Here is a 20,823-nt window from a genome sequence, read left to right as displayed (position 1 = left end):
GTCCCTGGAGGGTCCTGAGACTCCCTCCCAGGAGGCATTTCACTCTGCCCGTGTCTCCAGGCCCCTCCAGATGAGGCCCCAGCGCCCAGAAGAGACCACGAACACCATCTTGAAGCCCTTCGCCTTACCTCGGGCCTCTAACCTCAAGTCCTTGGGGGAAAGCGGGCAGGTAAACAGGGTGCCTCCTGCCCCTACGACCAGAGAAAGCAGTGACAGGCTCGGGGAGGTGAAGTGCGAGCGCCCTGGGTCCCGACTCAGCCCGGGGATGCCACCAGCCACCGCACCCGCTCACCTGTCATGTCCAGCCCATACCTGCTCAACAGTGGCAGGGTCCATGGCCTCGATGCGCGCTGCGGCCGCTTCGTACTCATCCTCGCTGTTGTAACCTGCGCCGACGTCCTCGCGCTCCGGACTGGCCCCGCCGACCGGCCCGACCCCGGGGGCCTGGCGCCGCCGCTTGCTGTGGCCGGGCCCGGAGCAGCAGTTGCCCACGCCCACCGAGCCGCCCACGCCCACCACCACGCCAGCCGCGCCTACACCTGCCGCCGCGGCACCGTGCGCGTCGCCGGGACCGCCGCCGGGACCGCCCGGGCCCCCGCACGGCGGCGGAGAGCCCTGCTGGGGCCGGGGACCCGGCACGGCGCCCGGCGGCACGGCCAGCGCCCAGCGGTGAAGTGCGCCCGGCGGCCCCTGCAGCTGGCCCTGGGGCGGCGGCGAGGCCCGCTGCCGGGCCCCCACGACACCCGACTCACGGTCGCGGTCGCTGCCGCCCACGCCCGAGCCGCCACCGCCCACGCCCACCCCCCCGCCGCGGCGCGGCGCGGGGGGCAGCGGCCCGGGCGGCGGCGACTCGTTGGTGGGGTCGGCGTCGGGAGGCGGCGGCTTCTTTTTGGGGAGAATAGTCATGGCGGCCCCGCCGAGTACCCCCCAGCAAACCCGGCGCGCGGCACGCCGGGACAGAACCCGGATGAGGGGCTAAAGTGGTGCGCGGAGCACCACGGGATCGGCGGGCCTGGATAAAGAGGATCGAGGCACCGGGTTCGAGAGCCGGAGGCGACGCGCAGGTCACGCGACGGGAAGAGCCCGGATGTGGAGTCGAAGGTGCAGGCAGCGCGGCGAGTGTCGTCGCCCACTCTCAGAGTTCGGCAAGTTGATTGTTACGTTCTTTCCGGCCTTCCCGGTCAAGGGAAACTCAACCAAAACAAGCACCTCTTCGCCCCGCCCCCTCGCAGGTTCTTGAACTACCGGGTGGGGTCCAGGGGCGCCGCGCAAGCGCGCCGCGGCACGGCCCCGCCTCCGGCTCGGAAGTACGTGGGCAAAATCCTCGCCGCCGCCACAACAATCGCGGGCACCGACCTATCGAAGTGGCTGCGTGGGTCCTCGCTGACGCCCCAGGGCCAATCAGAGGTGAGCGATCGCCCTCCCGTGCCCTCCGGCTCGGATTTCAGTCTAAGTCGGCGCCCCGGTTCTCGGCCTTTCTTCTGGCCGCGCCGTCCCGCTCTTGACTTCTTTCCCTGAGGCTCTGGCTGGCGGGCGGCGGTGCGGCGACGGGCAGGACGGCTTGACCTGGCCCCGTGCACGAGTTTTAAAAAGCGCCTCCCTTCCGGGCTTCCAACTTGGCCGCTGTCAGTGGGACTGACAGGAAAATATCAACACTCCCGGAGCATAGCAGTCCCGCGTAGCGTCAGTTCCGGTCCCGCCCACCGGTAAAGCCACGCCCCCGGACCGGCGGGCGGGGCTTCGCGCTGTAAAAGGCCGAGGACTGCGATGATTGCTTGAGAGGCGCTGTCACTCGAGCCGACGAGCCAACCAGGGGTCGGCCGCGCACCGTGGGGACTGTGGGTGTTTGGGAAGCGGACGCGCCCCCTTTGGCACTACCTCACGTTCGCCCCCGCGTTGACCTCCCCGCCCCTGCGGCTGGTGCGCAGGCGCCGCATCCCCGCCTTTTATTTACTTGTTTCGGAAACTGTTTACCTGGTTTGAGCTACACTGGATGTATTCATCTCTGTCTAGCCAGCGTCTCTCACGCTGGGGTTAGGAAAATCTCTGCTGAGTAGCCAAAGAGTTAACAAGCTAATCTAGCCCTTCTCCTCTTGTGTGTGTGATCCCTGGCCAGTCATTTAACATCCACTCAAACTCAACATTTACTTCTCTATAAAATGGCAATGATGTTTCCAGTTTAAGGGCCAGACTCACAAAGGGTCTGATAGTGTTCCTGGCACTTAGTAAGTGCTCAATAAATTAGCATGATGGTGCGCAGGCAAGGGTCCCAGGCTTTGGAGTCAGGAAGACCTCAGTTCCAGACATGGATGGCCCATTACCAACTGTAGGACCCTGAGCAAGTCGCTGTGTCTCAAATTTGAGCTTACCCGTGTGTAAAATGGGAATGATAAAGCCTGCCCAGACTACCTCGGGGAGTTGTGGGATTCCATTGAGCTCATAAACCAAGAAGCTGCTGTGAGAGGTGGGGGCTTGCTGTGTCTTAGAGGCCAAGTCATACAGTAGATTGACTGAAAGAGAGACCATCAAAAAGCTCTTCAGAGTGCCATGTAAACTTCCTTCAGAGCCAACCCTAGTTGAAGTCTTCCCTGAAGGGTGTCAGTAATAGATGTACTATTGTATGTTTTTTTTTTCATGACACTTAATGGGAGAGGATTCAAGTTTATTGGACCTATTGTGTTCAGAGCCACTGCGCCTATGTACATTATCACATTGAGTCTTTTCATGACCATGTCACTCGACCCATATATCCCACTCCCTACTGGATATTTGACTAGCACCACACATCTAAAACGGAACTTACACAAGGGTAGCTAGGCATCACCAAGCACTTACTGTGTGCCTGGAACTGGGTGCTAACAGCTTGGATGTTACCTTTGACAGTGCATGGCACCCCAGCCTTTGCCCAAACCAGAAACCTATGAGTCAACCTTGCCACTTCCCCAACTCCCAGATGCCGGTCAATCCCAAGCCCTGCCAATTCTACCTCTCCAACTCTTACTGCCACTACCCGCCAGGGCACCACTTCATGGGAGAGGACTCACGTTTACTGGGCCTGTTGTGTTGACCAAAAGCCTCCTTCTCACTGCTCTTTCTCCCTTCAGGGGTGTTTCTCTCGAACCCACTCTCCACAACCAGAATGATCATTCTGAAGCACGAACCGCATGATGACTTTCTGTTGGTAAGCCTTTAGAGGTCCCCATTATCCTTAGGATGAAGTCCAAAGTCTGTATCCTAGCGTCAAAGGCCTTTTGTGATCTGACTCACCTCTACATTCTCACCCTCATCGTAGCCTCACACTCTCTTTCCCAGCTCTACTCAACTAATTTGAGTTCCCCAAAGACCCCCAAGCTCGCTCTCTAACCTCTAGGCCTTTGCACACGCTGTTTCCTCTGCCCGAAACATCTTTACCCTTTTGCCTCTCACCTGGCTAACTGCCCTCGTTCTTCCTGTGCCAGCCAGGTTAGATTCTCCACATGCTTCTGTAATCCATCGATCTTGGTTCTCCTGCACTATACTGTAATTGCTCATTTGCCTTCCGTGTTCACCTCTGTAGAACGGAAATGATGTCTACTTTGCCCATCTCCGTACCCATAGGGCTAGAAGATGATATCCAGTGAATAAATATTTGGTGAACAGAAGAAAGGATTATCTCTATTTCACAGATTAGCAGCCTGAGGTAAGAAAAGGTAAGTCGTTCTCTTTCCCAGGGATTGGAATTCAGGTTGACCTGAATCCAAGGTCTGTCTTCTCAGTACTCCACAGAGCTCAGTCACACGCTAGCCTACTCTACCCAGTAGCTCAGAGGAGAAAATGAAGGGCCATCCACAAGGAACGGGGGTTGCCACACTGAGCGATGCTTTTCATCAGGGTTCAATTCAGAGCCACTTTCTGTCAGGAAACCGGGGTTTAAGTCTCCCCCAAACCAAGTATGTGCTGCTCTGGGTCTCAGTTTCCCCATCTGTGAGTGAGGAAGCTGCAGCAGACGATGTCCGCGTGTCTCAGGACCTCCTACTCTGCCTCGCTGGCTGGCGAGTCAACTCTTCAAGCCCTGCTTTTTCATTTCTCCTAAATCCCCATCTTCTAGAACCCGTCACCAACCATCTACCTCCCATACCTTCACCCACACCGGCCCTTCTCTTGGTGGGAAGGAATTTAAATCAGAGGACTTTGATCTCCCCAGCCCTCTCCAGCCCCAAAGCCACGGAACCAGGAGGTGTTCATCCTCGTCTCTCCTCTCAGGTTTTATTGACGGAGGAAAACTACATCTTATTCAGCCACCAGCTCTGCGGGGACAGCGCTGGGGACAGGGAACCTGAGATAATGCCAGATAATCAGCCTGAGAGCAAACAACAGGGTTCCGGAAGGTGACCCGAGAGGGAGAAGAGAGAGGAATACGCGAAAAGGTATTGTGGGGAGGAGCAGAGAAGTCCCTTCTGCCTCCAACTCCCAGGATTCAAGAACAACCCCGGCCTCAGCTCCGGTTGCTTCTGGATTCCTGCCCAAGTACCAGGCATCAGCTCCTGATCTCCAAACCCAGCCCAACCCTGGTTGGTTGCCAGGTGCTTATCTCAGCCGGTCCAGACTCCGGCCCAACCCAGGAAAGAAGCAGACCGGAGGGGAGAGGAGGAGGAGTATTAGAGGTGGCCCCTCTGATTAGGGCAGATGTAAATGCAGCAAACTGGGCAGAGGCTTTGCATAATGTCACAGCAGCAGCTGCTATTGCTAGAGTTTGCTGGGGGCCCAGCGGAGGAGGATGGAGGTGGCCACGACCCATTCCCAGCAGCCAGAGGAGGGGGTAGTGTTTGTGCTATCTGAGCGTGTTGGGAGAGGCAGCCTGACCCCTGAGGCTAGGCCTGGGGGTGGAAAGTCACTGCTGAGGCCACAGCCCTTGAAGCTTTGTGGTTGCATTCCAAGCTTTGGAATTTAGGTGTTGTTGGGCCTGGTGGAGGGTGGGGACCTCTCTTCCCGGAATCCCCAAACCTCCACACCCCCTGATAGAGAGAAGGGGAAGTGTCACGTCTTCTCAGGCTTGAGCTCAGATGTCAGGTGGGAGCCTGAGGGCCCAAGGGGAGGAGCATGCAGGAGGCCAGCTCTGGGGGAGGGTCCGGTCCCAGTGTGCTGGAGCCTGAGGAAGCCTAGCCACTCACCTACCACCAGGAAATCTGTCTGGGGTGGGGGAGGTGTCCCATTCCCTGGCTACATCCCCACAACATAGGCCATTCCAGGAAACTCCATTGCATAGTTCTCAATGGGGGAGAGGGGCAGAAGGGGTTCCCCAGGCCTGCCCTTATCTGTCTCCCCAAAAATATGGCTTTGGAAAGGAGTCCCCTAGAATCAAGAGGGCCCTCTGGATGGTTGGGCCCAACCCTCACAGGGAAGAGATCTTCACAGTCTCAGGGAGGAGGCAAGGGGTACCCAGGCTAGAGTTCCTGAGGGTGCTGCTGGCCCCGCCCCCACCACCAGGGGAGGACGGTCGGCTCTCATCTGGGGTGTTGGCAGGAGGGGTAGGGATACTGATGATGGCAGCCACAAAGTCCCGGCTGTCGCAGTTCAGGTCAAGGTTGTCATGGAGCTTGGCATTGAGGCTTGAGCGGCTGTGGATAAGGGTGGGAAGATAGAAGGTTCTTTAAAAAGTCATCTTAATACTGGCTACAGCAATCAGGACATTTATTGAGCATCTACTGGATCCCTGGCACTGTGCTAAAGGGTCCCCCTGCACCCCCTAATCACTGTGAGGGCTCTGAAGGTAGGCAGTCCTCGGTTCGAATCCCGATCCCAATTTTACTACTCTAAACCTCTCTTTTCTCTCATGTGAAACATGGGAATAATCATACAGTAAGTCCAAACTTAACATCGTTAATGAGTTCTGTGACTTGAAGTGAAATGATGTACACCCAAATTTTATCACAGGCTAATTAATAAAAACAAGTTTTTAGTCATTTCACCAATGTTATAACAAAATGGTATTGGGAATATTACTCTGTCACAAAAAAGGATGAAATCTTACCATCTGTGACAGCATGGATGGACCTAGAGCAGTGGTTCTCAACCATTTTAATGCCATAACCCTTTAATACAGTTCCTCATGTTGTGGTGATCCCCAGCCATAAAATAATTTTCGTTGCTACTTCATAACTGTCCTTTTGCTACTGTTATGAATTGTAATGTAAATATCTATGTTTTCTGATGGTCTTAGGCGACCCTGCTAGCAGTTCTCAACCTGTGGGTCCCGATTCATAACAGTAGCAAAATGACAGTCATGAAGTAGCAACGAAAATAATTTTATGATTGGGGATCACCACAACATGAGGAACTGTATTATAGGGTCGTCGGCATTAAAATGGTTGAGAACCACTGACCTAGAGGGCATTATGCTAAGTAAAATAAGTCAGACAGAGACAGACATACCAGCCCTAGCTGGTTTTGCTCAGTGGATAGTCAGCCCATGGACTGAAGGGTCCAGGATTTGATTCTGGTCAAGGGCACATACCTAGGTTGCAGGCTCTATCCTGGCCCTCGCTGGGCACATGGGGGAGGCAACTAATTGATGTCTCTCTCTGTCTCCCCCCTCCCTTCCACTCTCTAAAAATCAATGGAAAAATATCCTCAGGTGAGTATTAATAACAACAACGAAAAAGACAAATACCATATGATTTCACTTCTATGTGGAATCTGAAGAATAACATAGGTGAACAAACAAAACTGAAATGGACTCAGAGATACAGAGAACAGACTGGTGGTTGCCCGAGGGAAGCGGGTGGGGGACTGGGTGAAAGAGATGAAGGGATTGAGAAGTACAGATTGGAAGTTACAAAATAGTCATGGGGATGAACGTACAGCATAGGGAATACAGTCAATAATATTCTAATCATGTATGGGGCCAGGTGGGTACTGGAAATATTGGTGGGAACACTTTATAAAATATGATGGTCTAACCACTATGCTGTATACCTAAAACTAATACAAAGAATACTGAATGTAAATGGTAATTTATAAGGAACAAAAAAAATAATAATAAAATGATATTGAACAAAATGATGTCATTCAAGAACCTGCTGTATTCCTACCTCACAGAGTTCTTGTAATTGAGATAATAAATGATACAGAGTGCTCAGAATAGTACTTAGGAACTAATTGCTAATAGGAACACAATGGGTGCACAGACACAAAATACCTATTCTGATAGACTCCTTACAATCCTAAGTCCTCATAATAGTGTACAGTAAAAGAGCTACGTGATCTTGTCCCTGTTCCTTTCTGATGTTATCTCCCACCACTCTCTTCCCTCCCTCACTCCACTCTCCACACGTAGCTTATTAGGGACGCACAGACCTAGTCCTGCCTCGGGGTTTGTGTCCTCTGCCTGAAAAGTTCTTCCTCTAGATATCACATGACTCACCCCTTCACCTCCTTCAGGTCTTGGCTCAGATATCACCTCAGCAAAGCTTTCCCTAACCACACAGTTAAAACTACGTCATACCCTGTTCTACTCTCTCTGTCCCCCTGAAATAAATCCCTGATTTATCTTTCTCCTTGGCACTTAACACACTGCATCATCTGTGTATTTGTTTATTAACGGTCACATCCCACTAGGATATAAGTTCCAGAAGGTCAGGGATTTCTGCCCGAAGTGAACTCCAAAGTGCCTAGAGCTCTGCCTGGCATATAGTAGGTGCTCAATAAATGACAAGAGGATGAATGAAGAACCAGGAGTTCCAGACAAGACAAGCCCAAGCTCCCAGCATGGAGGAGTTTGGGTTTGAGCTTGACTTGCTAGGCCTGAAGTCATGATATCTCAGACCCTCTGGTCTAAGCTCTGAGCTTCCTCAGGCATGGCCAGGGGGTGGGGGTTTCTTACCTCTGAGGGACGGGGCTCCTCCGCAGCGTGTCCAGCTCCTGCATGCTGGCACGGCTGACCGAGGCAGTGGAGTTGGCAAGGCGCAAGGCACGGCGCTTGGCCCTGCGGGGGCAGCAAGAGGATAGCAGGTTGCCAGGCCCCACCGGCTGGGAGGACACAGAGGTGCTGCGGCTGGTGCGGCCACCCAGCGAGACAGCACCCAGGGCCTCATTGAAGGTCAGCTCATCTGTGAACTCGTGGCACTGCGGGAAGAAGGGAGGCACGGTCACAAAGAGCCACGTGAGAGCTGCCGCCACCACCGGGCCTTTGCTTACTCCCTGCCTTCCTATCTGGAAGTTGCTCCCTCTTTCCTTCCCTTGCCCACCCTTCAAGGCTCAGCTCTATCAGGCCTCTTCTAGGAAGCCCTGCGTGATTTCCACAATTAGTAGTGAGCCGCCAAGTCCACAGGGGGGAGCTGGCGTGGTGGCAGAGAGATCCGCTTCCTCCCTTAGGCCTCACCGTTGTCTTCTCCAGACAGTGCAGCAAGTGGTGGTGTTGTTTCTCAAAAGCAGACCGGTTCCTGACACACAGGGCCTGGTCCTCCCCACTGCCGCTGTCCTGGAGCAGATGGAGCAGACACGTGAGGTCAGCACCTTCCTCCTCCCATCACCGCTCATGGCCAGCCCCAATCTGGGACCTACCCACCTCAAGGCCCCTGTTCTGCTTGTACTGCAGGAAGGCGTTGGTGGTCCCACTCTTTGCCAACCGGATCCTTGCTAAGCGCACCTTCTACAGAGAGGAGAGAAAGAGTCAGGTGGGTATACACAAGAGGTGATGGACTGGCTTGGGGTGGGGGGAATAGGAGAGGGGAGGGGCATCGACCTGCTGTGCTCGGCGCTTATCAGCGCGCTGGTTCTGGTGGTAGATGCGGCTGAAGTTAGAAACAATGACTGGCACAGGCAGAGCGATGACCAGGACACCACTGAGTGAGCAGATGGATCCGAAAATCTTGCCAGCAATGGTGCTGGGCACCATGTCTCCGTATCTGGGGCCAGAGGAGGTAAGGAAAGGTCAAGAAAAGTGCCCGCCCACCCCTCAGTCCCCCACTGCCACCCATTCAATCCAACTTATTCTGTAACCCTGGCCAGGCACTCAAAACTCTGGGAGCCTCAGTTTCTCACTGCACAATGTGAGAGATGACATTTCTGGTCACCAGTGGGGGTCAAATGAGACTGGGCCCTCAGCCCCTGCCATCTGCTGCCCCCATGCGAGCTGTGCAGGCATCTGACTCAGCTGGAAATCTATTAATACCCAGCATGGGGCAGAGAGAGGAAGTTACAGGCAGTAAACGTGGCCTCATGGAGAGAGAGAGTTCCACCACTACTGGCCAGCTGAAGGGCTCCTAATCCCTGCTTAAATCTGTCTTTCCTTCTCTAGGTAGGACCCCTTCCTGTCCCCCCAGGGAAACCCCAAAACTGTCCCCACGTGTTTCTCCATGCCATCCCCTACCCATGGAGATGGACCAGAGCCAACCTTACCACCTTGTCTCAAACCAAAGTCAAGGAGGTTCCACAGCTGACTTGCTCAAGACCACACAGCATCCTTTGTCCTGACCACAGGCCCAATCACACTCCCTCCACAAAAGCGCAGCCTCTGCAGTCTTAAGCCTCTCAGCCTTTGCTCGAGCTGTGCCCCACCCCTCGTGGCTCTGCCTTATGTCTTTATTTTGACTCATTTGTTTATTTTGACTTATTTACAAGTCTCTGCAACTTGGGCATGTCTGGCGCTGTGATGTGTCAACTCAGACTGTATCCCCAACAAGGAGACATGGGCAGCTGCCCACCCACCCACAGTTGTTGTGAAGACTAAATAGGGTAAAAACAACAACAACAACAACAAAAACCCCAAAAGACTAAATAGGGTAAAAGGCATCAAAATACTCAGTTCCAATCTATTTTCAAGGCTCAGTATTTATTGACCTAATCCTGAACTTCCAACCAGAATTAATGTCTAAACTTTAGAAACCTCGAATCAACTTTTCTATGCCTCTAGTAAATCCCCGAGCAAGCTCAATCCATCCCTTTAACAGATACTGAGTGTGCCTAATCCCGGTGACAGAAATTAGCACAGGCTCAGTCTGTGCCCTAGGCAGTGTCCTCAAGAACAACGTGAGTTTGGTGCTTCCGTTTGATGTTTTTATCCCAACTATTTTCTTTCAAGGATTGTCAGGAAAAAAAGATGCTACTGAAAGTATCTTATTCTGGAGAGCCACAGAGGTAGTGCCCTACACTGTGCTTGTAGAGGGTTGGGAGTCGGGGGTCCTCAAGATGGAAAAGGGGGCCCTGGCCCGTTTGGCTCAGTGGAGAGAGCATCAGCCTGCAGACCGAGGGGTCCCAGGTTCGATTCCACATACCTGGGTTGCAGGCTTGATCTCCCCAGTGGGGGGCATGCAGGAGGCAGCCGATTGATCGATGATTCTCTCTCATCATTGATGTTTCTGTTTCTCTCCCTCTTCCTCTCTGAAATCAATAATATATATTTTTAATTAAAAAAAAAGATGGAAAAGGGGATGATACAAAACCATACCTATTGATCCTGTACCAGAAACTTTCACAACCACGATGCCACTAAAGCCCCTCAAAAGGGATCATCTTCTCTTGTCACAGAGGGGAAACAAGCTCAGAGAAATAAGGCCAACAGGAAGGGGACAGCTAAGACAATCCTTGAACCCAAGTCATTGTCAAAGCTGGGTGGGATGTGGAGATCCGTCCAACTCCCTCCGTTTTTACAGATGCGCCAACTGAAGCCCAAACAGCTCCTGCCCCTCACCTCCTGTTACAGAAAAGGTGAGTGTAATGGACGGGGCAGCTCCCAGCTCCGGTCTGCACTCACCCCAGCGTGGTCATGGTGACAATGGTATACCAGAAGGCCGCGGGGATGCTAGTGAAGTTGGTCTTCTTTGTGCCCTTCTCGGCGTAGAACATGACGGTGGCGAAGATGATGATGGCCATGGTGAGGGAGAAGAGGAGGAAGCCCAGCTCGGAGGCGCAGCTCTTGAGCGTGTAGCCCAGAATCCGCAGGCCCTGCGAGTGCCTCGAGAACTTGAAGATGCGGAAGACGCGGAACACGCGGAGGGTGACGAAGGCGCCGGACACGTCCTCGTTCTTGGGCACGAAGAGGCCGATGTAGTAGGGCAAGATGGCCACCACGTCGATGAGGCTCATGACGCTGCGCAGGAAGCGGCAGCGGCTGGGGGCGGCGAAGAGCCGCAGCAGGTACTCCCCGGTGAAGATGAGCACGCAGGCCGTGTCCATGCAGAAGAAGGCCGTGGGGAAGCGGTCCCCGCACGGCTGCTCCCCGGGGGGCCGTCGCGCCAGGCTGCGGCACGGGATGGTCTCCACCACGTTGGCGATCACCGACACGGCGATGAAGAAGCCCGTCACGTAGTAGAACACCAGGGCCGCCGTGCTGGTGTGCGGGTTCTCGAAGGCCCGCCAGAGCCGCTGGCGCAGGGAGCTGCCCGCGCGCAGGGCCGGCCCCTCGGCGGCCTGCTCGGCCTCCTCGTCCTCCGCCAGGCGCTCGGCGTTCTCCTTCTTGCGATCGCGGTACTCCTCCAGGCAGCAGTCGCCCACCAGCTCGGGCACCAGGCCGTAGAAGGCCAGCTCCTCGTCGAAGGCCTGGATGCACTCCTGGCGCGGGCAGTGCAGGCGGCCGGTGCGGTAGAAGTTGAGCACATGGCGGAACATGTCGGGGTCGCGATCGAAGAAGTACTCGCCCGAGTCGGCATCGTAGAAGAACTCCTTCTCCGAGCTGCCCAGCAGGGTGTCCGGGTACCGGTCCAGCGTGTTCTTCCACGTCTCGAAGCGCCGTCCGCTCACGTTCACCACCAGAACCTCGTCCCCCCGGGAGGCCTTCACCCCCGGCGCCGGGGGTAGGGGCTGCTGGGCCAGGGGCAGCCAGCCCACCGCAGCCGCCCGCGCGAAGGGCAGCCACGTGGCCACGCCTGCGGCCATCCTGCCGCGCCCCAGGCCCTCGGAGACTTGGGGGGGATGGGGGAGGGCTGGCCTTTAGGAGAAGGTGGCTGTCTCCAGGATGGTGGGGGCTCGGAGGGGCCCTGGGCCACTCACACAAGGAAACTGGGGATGTCTAGAGACGCCGAGAGGAAAGTGGAGGAGGTACTAGACACAGGGGCAGGGGCCTGGAGGGCATTTAGAGGGCCTGGGAGGGACCAGACGGATGACTCGAGGGACTGAGAAGGGGCTAGGGGACATGGGAAGGAGAACAGAAAGGGCGTCTGGAGGGTCAGAGAAGGATCTGAGGGAGCGTTTAGGGACAGATGATTCTAGAGGGGTCAGCGTGTGCCTGAGAGATCCCAGGGTATCTAGTGGGGGCAAGAAACACGGGAGCTGTCCACACTCGGGAGTCCTGACGGAAGAAGGGACTAGATCTATTTAGCTGCGTTGGACAGGGGGTCGGGGCATTCTGGGGGGTAGAAATGGGACCAGAAGGGTTTGAAGAGGCTGAGATCGGTGTCTGGAGGGGAGTTCTAGGCTAGGGGGGGGTGGTGAGACAGGTGACGAGGGGGGTCCACACCCTGAAGACTTCTGGGAAAAGAGAAGGGGGTTGGAATCCCTTCTTGGATCTAGGAAAGGGGTTGGTGCACCACCTACGGGATGTCTAGAGCCAGGAGGTTGTAAAGAGGCTGAGAGGTGTCCTGGGAGTGCCTAGAGCTGCCAAGAATAGCCTGGGGGTGGGGGGTGTCTACATTCTACAGGAGTTTGGGGAAGGAAGGAGAGGTGGGGCTGGAGCAGGGAGTGGGGTGTCTAACGGGGCAGAGCAAGGGCGAGGTTATTTTTCAGAGGCTGAGGGGTGTCTTGGGGGCCTGGGAAAGCCTGCTCCACTCTCAGGAGTTCCAGGGACAGGGAAGGGGCCCGGGGAACCCCAAGGGGCTGCGCTCCACTGGAAGGAAGTTGGACACACACCCAGAGGCTTGCAAAAGACTAAGAGAAAAAGGGGGTTCCCCTCAAAACGGGCTGGGAATCGGAGTGGGATGTTGAGAGGGAGTTGGGTGTGTCTCCAGGAAGGGGGGCTGCTGGGCCTGGCAGGAGGCCGGCGAGGGAAGCCAAGATCAGGCTGTGTCCCACTCCTGGGGGCTGGTCTGGGGAAACCACATCCCGAGGGGCTGGTGGTGTGCGCTGGGCGGCAGCAGCAGCGGCTGCAGGAGGAGGAGAAGCAGCCACAGCCAGGCCTGGGAGAGAAGGCAGCACAGACAGGGGAGGGGGCTGGGTCCCTGGAAGGCGGCTCTGCAAGGACAAGGTCCAGGGGACTGTCCCAGGATGGGCTAGGGCGTGGGAGCTGGACCAGGGAAGGGCAAGGGCAGCGCTGGCGGTGGCCCCCTCCCACTCCCCACAGGGCCGACCTCACCTGTGTGCCCACTGCAGCAATCGGCAACAACGGAGGGGCTGGGGTACCAAACACCGGAGCTCCGGCCCCCCTCTGCAGAGCTGCCCGAGTTCTCCTCCTCCTCTGGCTCTCTCTCCCCGCCCCTCTGAGCTTGCCGGGAGATGGCGAGGCAGGGAGGGGCCTCGTGGCTCCCAGAGCCCCCTCCCCTAGGACCGCCTGAGAGGGACCCTGGGGAGACTCCGCCTCCTATAAAGCTGGTTGGGCCTCAGTCGCGTCATCTGGAAAATGGGGGTGGTAGGGAGCTTTGCCAGTTCTCCCCACCTCCTTCCTGGACTCCCCTCTCCATGCCCGGCTCCTACCCCTCTGCCCCTAGGGGACCCCACCCCCACCCGTCTGAATCAGCAGCACTTAGCAGATGCGATCGATGGGGAGGCGTCTGTTAATGGCCTTAGAGAGGAGTGCCACGGGGAATGATGCAGCGCTGTCCCCTCCCTGCCCCCCAAGGCTGGAGAAGGTGTGGATGGAGGGCTGGTGGGGAGCGTCTCTCTAGATCGCCAGACCCCCAAAGCTGCTGGGGGGGGGGGGGCATGGGTTAAAGCCAACTCTAACCAAGACTGCTGGGACCGGAGCACCATCCTCCTGGTTTTGAATGTCATGGGGGGGGTGGGAAGAGTTCAGATGGGGACAAGGGAGAGGTCCCACCCCATACCAGCTTCTTCCCCAGGCAGGTCCACTCTGAGGGGGAGTGTCCATCTGTCCACATCCAGGAGCCTCAGGTCACCCCTCCTCCCTCAGAGGGCTCTGCTGCTGTGACAAGAGCACTGGGTACAAGTGCAGCTGGCAGGAGGGTTCCAACCCCAGCTGTGCTGACCTGCCGTGTCCTTGAGCAAACGACTAGCATTGTCTCCTCAGCCGTCAGGTGGAGTGGCCCCAACCTGACAGTGTCATTAGTAGAGTGATGTGAGAGGGGGTGCACAGGGCATGGCATAGAGGCCTCATCTTTAGTAGGTGTGTGGGCTGGGGAGCAGTGATGCAGGGCCAATGTTAGCCTTTCCATGTACCTCCACTTCTTAGCTCATCGCACTGTGTCCCTTTCTCCACCCGCCCACCCACGCATTTGTATATTTACTCCAACTACCTAATGACTCCCAAAACTATCCACATGTAATCCCCTGCTCCCCCATTATTTATTCACCTACCTTCTCTTCTCATTCAGTAGCTCGTCCATCGATCTGCCCACTCATCCATCCAGGTGTTCCCCTAGCTATCCATCGGTCCACTTACATCCTCCCCTGCCCATCTACTACCTATTCACCTACCAGTCCATTTATCCATTTATTCACCCAGTCACCTACTTATCCATCTGTCCAGTTACTTCCCATTCTACCCATCATCAATCCATGCAACCTTCTACTTATTTATCCATCAGTTCATCGACTTATCCATCCTCCCATCTGTCTATGCATCCAGACCTGCATGCCATACACATCTGTTCACATATGTATCTGCAGATATTTCTGTTCCACTCAGTTTGAGGGGCTAGTCCACAGTAACTGGAGACAGGCTGGGTGAGGGTGGGGGAAGGAGAGTCAAGTTGTGGCCAGAGACTTCCCCCCCAATTCTGATGGTGTGACTTCCCCTCCCCGCCCCAGTACATCCCTCCTACTGGTTGGAAAGAATGAGAGCAGACAGTCAGTGGATGGGCCCGTCTGGCCAGATGGTATTTTGGCTGCACAACCTTTACACATTCACACACACACACACACACACACACACACACCACATACACATGTTGCTAGAATGTTGACATGGACCACACCCCACCCAACATCCCCAATCCCAAATGCAGAGTAGCCAGGCTTCCAGACATAAATTAAAAATAAAATAAAAAACGGTTGGTCTCTGGGAGGGAGAACTCATGCAGAGATGAAGGCAAATGCCCCTGTGAACCAGGGCCGAGGACGATGAGCAATCCCTGCCCGTCCCCTCAGGGTCCTCACTCCCCAGGGACCACTGTCCTAAGACAGGGTCACTGACAACCAGCCACAAGGCCTCCAACCCCTTTAATGTCCAGTGTCCCAACCTATTTGATTTTGGTGCCAGCCCCCATTTCCCCACGTTAGCCCAAATGAATAGTGTTCAGAGGAGGGGGAGGGGAGGGAGCGGAGGCAGCCTGCAGGTCTTTAGCCGGATTCTCCTGGTGGTAGGTCTGGCTCAGGGGACCCCACACACTCCTTGCTGAGCCGCACAATTTCCTGGGACAGAACTTCCATGTCCTAAGAAACAAACAAGCCGTCAGGGACCAGAGAAGGTGGCAGGGGAAGCCTGGGCTGTCATCCTTACCTCATCAACCAACGCCTGGGACAGAAAGGCCACAGGAGAAATTTCCAGGGACCCCAGCTCAGGAAAGGTGGATGTGTGAGGGTGAGGAAGCCCCTGGAGGTGGGGTCCAGCTATGGGAATGGACCGCCTGCTGTGTATGATGTGCTGGAGAATACGACCCCTCCCACTCCGGCCACCTTCTTTCTAGTTAATCATGAGCTTGCTTCTCAGAAGCAGGTGCCAGGTCTGCATTCCTTTTGACTTCCCCAGAGATGGAGTAAATATTTGGGTGGTAGGATGGGCACATGGACATGTAGGTTAGACGTATGGGGGATCCATGGCAATCAAATAGGACAAAGGAACTATCCAAAGCACAGATGGAGGATAGCAGGTAGGCAGGCAGGTTGCTGGGTGTGTGGGTAAAAGCTAAGATAAGGAGTGGCTGATGAGCAGGCAAGCATGAGAGCAGTGAGTCAGGAAATGGGTGGAAAGACATGGGGCTGATGATTAGGTGAATTGGAAGCAGATGAACAAAGAGCAGGAGGATTGCTGGGAGAGTTATTGACTGTGTGCACAAATGGATGAGTGCGTGGATGCAAGGACAGAGGGAAGAGTCAACAAATAAACTGACAATAACAAGTTGACTGGAGGATGGGAAGATGAGGATGAATGGTTGGTGGATGGGCGGGGTGGGAGAACTGGCAGATGACCTAGGGCTGTGGTCAGCAAACTGCGGCTTGTGAGCCACATGCGGCTCTTTGGCCCCTTGAGTGTGGCTCTCCCACAAAACACCACGGCCTGGGTGAGTCTATGTTGAAGAAGTGGCATTAGAAGAAGTTGAAGTTTAAAAAATGTGGCTCTCCAAAGAAATTCCAATCGTTGTACCGTTGATATTTGGCTCTGTGGACTAATGAGTTTGCCGACCACTGGCCTTGGGACGGGGTGGCTGCGTGGACAGATGGGCAGGCTGTAGGCCACTCGCCTTATGCAGATGCATATTCTTGGTGAGCTGCTCCTCCAACATGTTCTGTAGCTTCTTGTTCATCTCCCGAAGGTTCTCGTCACCCGGCTTCACTAGGTCTCTCAGGACGCTGCCCAGGCCGCTGCGGTCGGTGTGGCCTGCTGCCACGGACACATCTGCAAGGGCCCAGGCTGAGAGCCGCCCCTCAGCAGAGCCAGAGGACAAATGGCCAGAGCAGAAAAGCAGGAAACAGAGAGCGGGGGGGGGGGCAGGGGAGAGGGGAGACAAGCCATACCATACCATGTAGGGGGCAGAGGCTTAGCCACGTGAGCCCTGGCTATCACTTAGATGATAACTAAGTCGAGGAAGAGATAAGGACGCCGAAGTGACACACATACAGAGAAAGGACATTTGTGTAGATGGGACAATATAGACAAGAACAGTGTGAGAAGATGAAGGGGGAATGGGGCACAAAGAAGAGAGAAGGGGGAGAGAAAAGAGCAAGAGACACACGGAGAAGAAAGGAGAAAAGGGGCAGAGACACACTAGAGAAAGGAGAGTGGAGAGATGACAGAGACCCAGAGAAGAGGAAGAACCAAGCCTGCTCTCCCCTCCGCCGGCTGGGGTCTTGTCAGGACTTTGCTTGGCTCCAAGGGGAGAGGACAGAGCCAGGGCACTGGATCGTGGGGAAGGCAGGAGCAGGTGGAAGGCTGGATGAGTGGCGAGGGCTGGGGAGGGGGCACTGACCGATCCGGCTGTCCATGACGTAGGTCTCAATGATGGCGCTCTTCCTGCAGAGGTCCTCGGCCATAGAGGCGCTGCTCACCTCCAGGTGCTTCACCTGCAGGGGGGGACCCCACCCACCTCAGACCTTGGACTGCGCATGTTCCCATATGAGGAGGGGCCGGCCAAACATCCACCACCCTGTCCCGGCCTCCTAGCCATGTAGGAACAAGCAGACAGGCAGTACCTTCTCTTCCAGCATCCATTTCTCCTGCTGTGTTTCCGCCAGGCGCTGAAAGAGCTCGGCCACTTCCTCATCGGACAGCTCCGCTGGTCTGGGGGGCTGAGCCTGAGGGCTGCTGGATAAGGACTGCGAGGAAGAGGAAGGGAGAGGACAGCCTGGGCTCAGTACCGTGCCCCAGACAGGATCAGAGCTGAGAATGAGAACCAAGCCCGGGGTCTGGTGTGTGTTGGGGGGGTTTCTGCACCCAGGGCTGTAGGCAAGCCTCGGCACCCTCAGAGCATCTGGCTGCCCCTCTGCCTGAAGGGGAGATGGAACCACCACATCATAGCTTTATGGAGAGCGTGAAGGGAGAGCCTGTAGCACGTCACCTAAATTCCAGCTGACAGGACACCCAGGGGACAGAGGACCCAGCGGAATGCTATCACCAGAAAGCAGGAAAACCCAAAAGGCGGAACCACTTTCTGCAGGTCAACTGGGCTGGTCTCCACTACAGGTTGGCATCATAAAAAGGGACCGGACTAAATTCAAGAGACTTAAGGCACATAAAGCAACCAGATGCAACACATGCTCTGAAACAAAATGCTGGCTACAGAAAGCCAGCAATAAAGGACATTTTGGAGCCAACTAGAGAAATCTGATTAAGGTCAAAATATTCGATGAGATGAGAAATTTATCAAATTGGAGGGTTAGAGACCAGCTGATCAAAAACAGGTTACTTATCATCTCCTTTAGGTTTAAAAAAAGAGAGGCCCCGAAGAGTATGAACTAAGGATTTATAGTGGTGGTCTCTGGGTTGAAGATGTAATTACTTTGGATTTATTTTTTTAAAATATTGCTTGTGTCCAGCTGGTGTGGCTCAGTGGTTGAGCATCGAGCTATGAACTAGGAGGTCACGGTTCGAATCCCCATCAGGGCACATGTCTGGGTTGCAGGCAAATTCCCCAGTAGGGGGCATGCAGGAGGTAGCCAATCAATGCTTCTCTCTCATCATTGATGTTTCTCTTTGTCCTTTTTCCTTCCTCTCTGAAATCAATAAAAAATATATTTTATTAATTTTTTACGGAGAGGAAGGGAGAAGGTCAGAGAGTTAGAAACATCGATATGAAAGAGACATCGGTCAGCTGCCTCTTACATACCCCCCACTGGGGATGTGCCTGCAAGCAAGGTACATGCCCTTGACTGGACTTGAACCTTGGACCCTTCAGGCTGCAGGCCAATGCTCTATCCCCTGAGCCAAACCAGTTAGGGCTAAAAATATATTTAATAAAGATAAAAAAATTGCTTGTGTGTTTTAAATTCTTTTCTATGATGCACACATATGAAATAAAAAAAAATTATTTCCAAATAAAAGCAGCTGGCAGGGAAGCTGACATAATAGACAACAATAAGTGAGAATTATGAATAGGAAAAAGGGACTTGCAACCTGGATGACGCACCTACTATGAACCACTTATGTTATGGCACCAGGAAAGGCAGCATTAACTCACAGATGATGAAACAGGGCCTTAAAGATAATAACCTGGCCCTGACCAGTTTGGCTCAGTGGATAGAGCGTCAGCCTGCAGATTGAAGGGTCCCAGGTTCGATTCCAGTCAAGGGCATGTACCTTAGTTGCAGGCACATCCCCAGAAGGGAGTGTGCAGGAGGCAGCTGATCGATGTTTCTCATCTATTTCTCTCTCATCGATGTTTCTAACTCTCTCTCCCTCTCCCTTCCTCTCTGTAAAAAAATCAATAAAATGTATTTTAAAAACATATGTAATAATCTGCCTGTCCCCTACTTAGCAATCTGAATCAAAAAGTTGGTGAGCTTGGGGAAAGGCTGACAAGGAGACGTATGTGCTGGGCCCAGAGTAAGAGGTGGTTGCAGTGGGTGGGGGAAGAGGACTCCAGAATTTGAGTAGGAGCAGCTGGAGCTGTAGGCTCTTCCTTGCCCCTTACCCGGGCTGGAATGGTCGCGCTCTCCTTCTCACGCAAGATCTCTCGGTAACTGAAGGAGGAGATGCTGCTGCTGTCGCCAGTCTGGGTTCGGCTTGGTGAGTTCATTTCCGAGAGAACGAGCTCCTCGAGGCCTGGGCAGGGAAGGGAGAGAAACCTGAGCTCCAATCCCCCAGGTCCCAAGGCAGCAACTGGCAGGAAGAGGCAGAAATCGATTTTAGGAGATGGAAAAAGGCAAGAAGACACTCAGGCAGACAGAAGGATAAGGAGAGGCAGAAGCAGAAAAGGGAGTTGCCTCTCTTGGCAAAGCCACACACACCAGAGACAAAGGTGAAGAAATGAAGAGAAAGCCCTGAGCGTCAACTTATGAACCAGGAGGTCAGAGTTCGATTCCCGGTCAGGGCACAGGCCTGGGTTGTGGGCTCGATCCCCAGTGTGGGGTGTGCAGGAGGCAGCCAGTGCATGATTCTCTCTCATCATTGATGTTTCTGTCTCTCCCTCTCCCTCTCTCTGAAATAAAAAAAAAGTATATTTTTTAAAATGGGGAGAAAGAGAGTGATGTGGCACAGGCATAAAAGTGGCATGCGCACTGACTCGGGGTGCAGACAGCTGAGAGGGCACAGGGGAACACCCCCATACAGAGAGAAAACCTCAGAGAGACTGCAAGCTGGAGAAGATGCCAGAGGCAGAGACCCTGGATAAGGACACGAATCAGAGCAGACACAGAGGAAAAGATGGAGAGAATTCCGATGGCCAGGGATGTAAACCTGAATTCCATCTAACCAGGAGAATGTATAGCACACCCCGGAATGTCTATTGATTCAGACATTAATCTGTAACCAAACAGAAAGCAAACTCCTCTTCCATAAAGAGGTTACTTCAGGAGACAGCGTGTCTGGGAGACTGATTTAGTGAGATCCGCTCATTTTTGCTACGTCACTGAAGACAGGGCTGCCGTGCTTAGGCCTTCAGCCTGCCGCTGCTGCGAGGTATCAGGATAGGGGGCTGATACCATACCCCCAGGGTCCCCAGCAAGAGCAGGACGGCTGTGAGGGGACAGGGAGCCAGTTTTCTCTAGAGCTGCACCAGAGCTATCAATGCATCTTATTTATTTATTTATTTATTTATCTATCTATCTATCTATCTATCTATTTAAACATATTTATAGGCCTTTAAAAAAAACAGTCCAAAGCAACTCCAATTATTTTCTGTTGATGTATCTTCTGGCTTAAGTGGCAGAAACAACATGGACTTCAGCTGCATGATGATCACACACAGTGTCGCTGCCTGATTGTGAGTCTATCCCACTGTCCCCTTAGCTCCGTGGTCGGCAAACTGCGGCTCGCAAGCCACATGCGGCTCTTTGGCCCCTTGAGTGTGGCTCTTCCACAAA

The 20,823-nt window shown here is 54.4% G+C and overlaps 3 protein-coding genes and 1 long non-coding RNA gene across 11 annotated transcripts in view; 1 reads left to right on the top strand and 3 right to left on the bottom strand.

Moving 5' to 3' along the window:
• The window catches only part of OTUD5 (OTU deubiquitinase 5), a 28,444-nt gene extending 26,805 nt beyond the window's left edge, over nucleotides 1–1,639 (bottom strand). The window contains exon 1 of one of the 4 annotated variants that reach the window (XM_036460585.2): nucleotides 313–1,639. In XM_036460585.2, coding sequence (XP_036316478.1) covers nucleotides 313–906 — 594 coding nt within the window. In that variant the 5' untranslated portion in view covers nucleotides 907–1,639. The remainder of the gene's footprint in view (nucleotides 1–312) is intronic. The other 3 variants (XM_036460584.2, XM_036460587.2, XM_036460586.2) reach the window with 3 other exon arrangements.
• Nucleotides 1,142–14,795, bottom strand: KCND1 (potassium voltage-gated channel subfamily D member 1). The gene is made up of 6 exons (XM_036460573.2): nucleotides 10,733–14,795; nucleotides 8,723–8,885; nucleotides 8,546–8,629; nucleotides 8,360–8,458; nucleotides 7,862–8,103; nucleotides 1,142–5,597 (listed from the first exon to the last, which is right to left on the bottom strand). The coding sequence occupies exons 1-6, from the start codon at nucleotides 11,851–11,853 to the stop codon at nucleotides 5,372–5,374; spliced, it is 1,935 nt and encodes a 644-aa protein (XP_036316466.1). The 5' UTR covers nucleotides 11,854–14,795; the 3' UTR covers nucleotides 1,142–5,371.
• The window catches only part of LOC118731799, a 23,509-nt gene continuing 10,686 nt past the window's right edge, over nucleotides 8,001–20,823 (top strand). Inside the window, exons 1-4 of the long non-coding RNA XR_006739526.1 lie at nucleotides 8,001–8,140; nucleotides 8,353–8,485; nucleotides 8,576–8,654; nucleotides 8,766–8,900. This is a non-coding gene — a long non-coding RNA (uncharacterized LOC118731799). The remainder of the gene's footprint in view (nucleotides 8,141–8,352; nucleotides 8,486–8,575; nucleotides 8,655–8,765; nucleotides 8,901–20,823) is intronic.
• GRIPAP1 (GRIP1 associated protein 1) overlaps nucleotides 14,939–20,823 on the bottom strand; it is a 22,579-nt gene continuing 16,694 nt past the window's right edge. For all 5 annotated transcript variants that reach the window (XM_036460539.2, XM_036460540.2, XM_045570383.1 and 2 more), the window contains 5 exons: nucleotides 19,434–19,564; nucleotides 17,497–17,619; nucleotides 17,274–17,367; nucleotides 16,548–16,702; nucleotides 14,939–15,519 (listed from right to left, as the gene is read on the bottom strand). In XM_036460539.2, coding sequence (XP_036316432.1) covers nucleotides 15,427–15,519; nucleotides 16,548–16,702; nucleotides 17,274–17,367; nucleotides 17,497–17,619; nucleotides 19,434–19,564 — 596 coding nt within the window. In that variant the 3' untranslated portion in view covers nucleotides 14,939–15,426. The remainder of the gene's footprint in view (nucleotides 15,520–16,547; nucleotides 16,703–17,273; nucleotides 17,368–17,496; nucleotides 17,620–19,433; nucleotides 19,565–20,823) is intronic.

The sequence above is a fragment of the Pipistrellus kuhlii genome, unplaced genomic scaffold (genome assembly GCF_014108245.1).
Source record: "Pipistrellus kuhlii isolate mPipKuh1 unplaced genomic scaffold, mPipKuh1.p scaffold_m20_p_32, whole genome shotgun sequence".
NCBI classification, from domain to species: Eukaryota; Metazoa; Chordata; class Mammalia; order Chiroptera; family Vespertilionidae; genus Pipistrellus; species Pipistrellus kuhlii.
The sequence above is the reverse complement of the archived record's forward strand: the minus strand, read 5'-3'. Positions and strand labels throughout refer to the sequence as shown.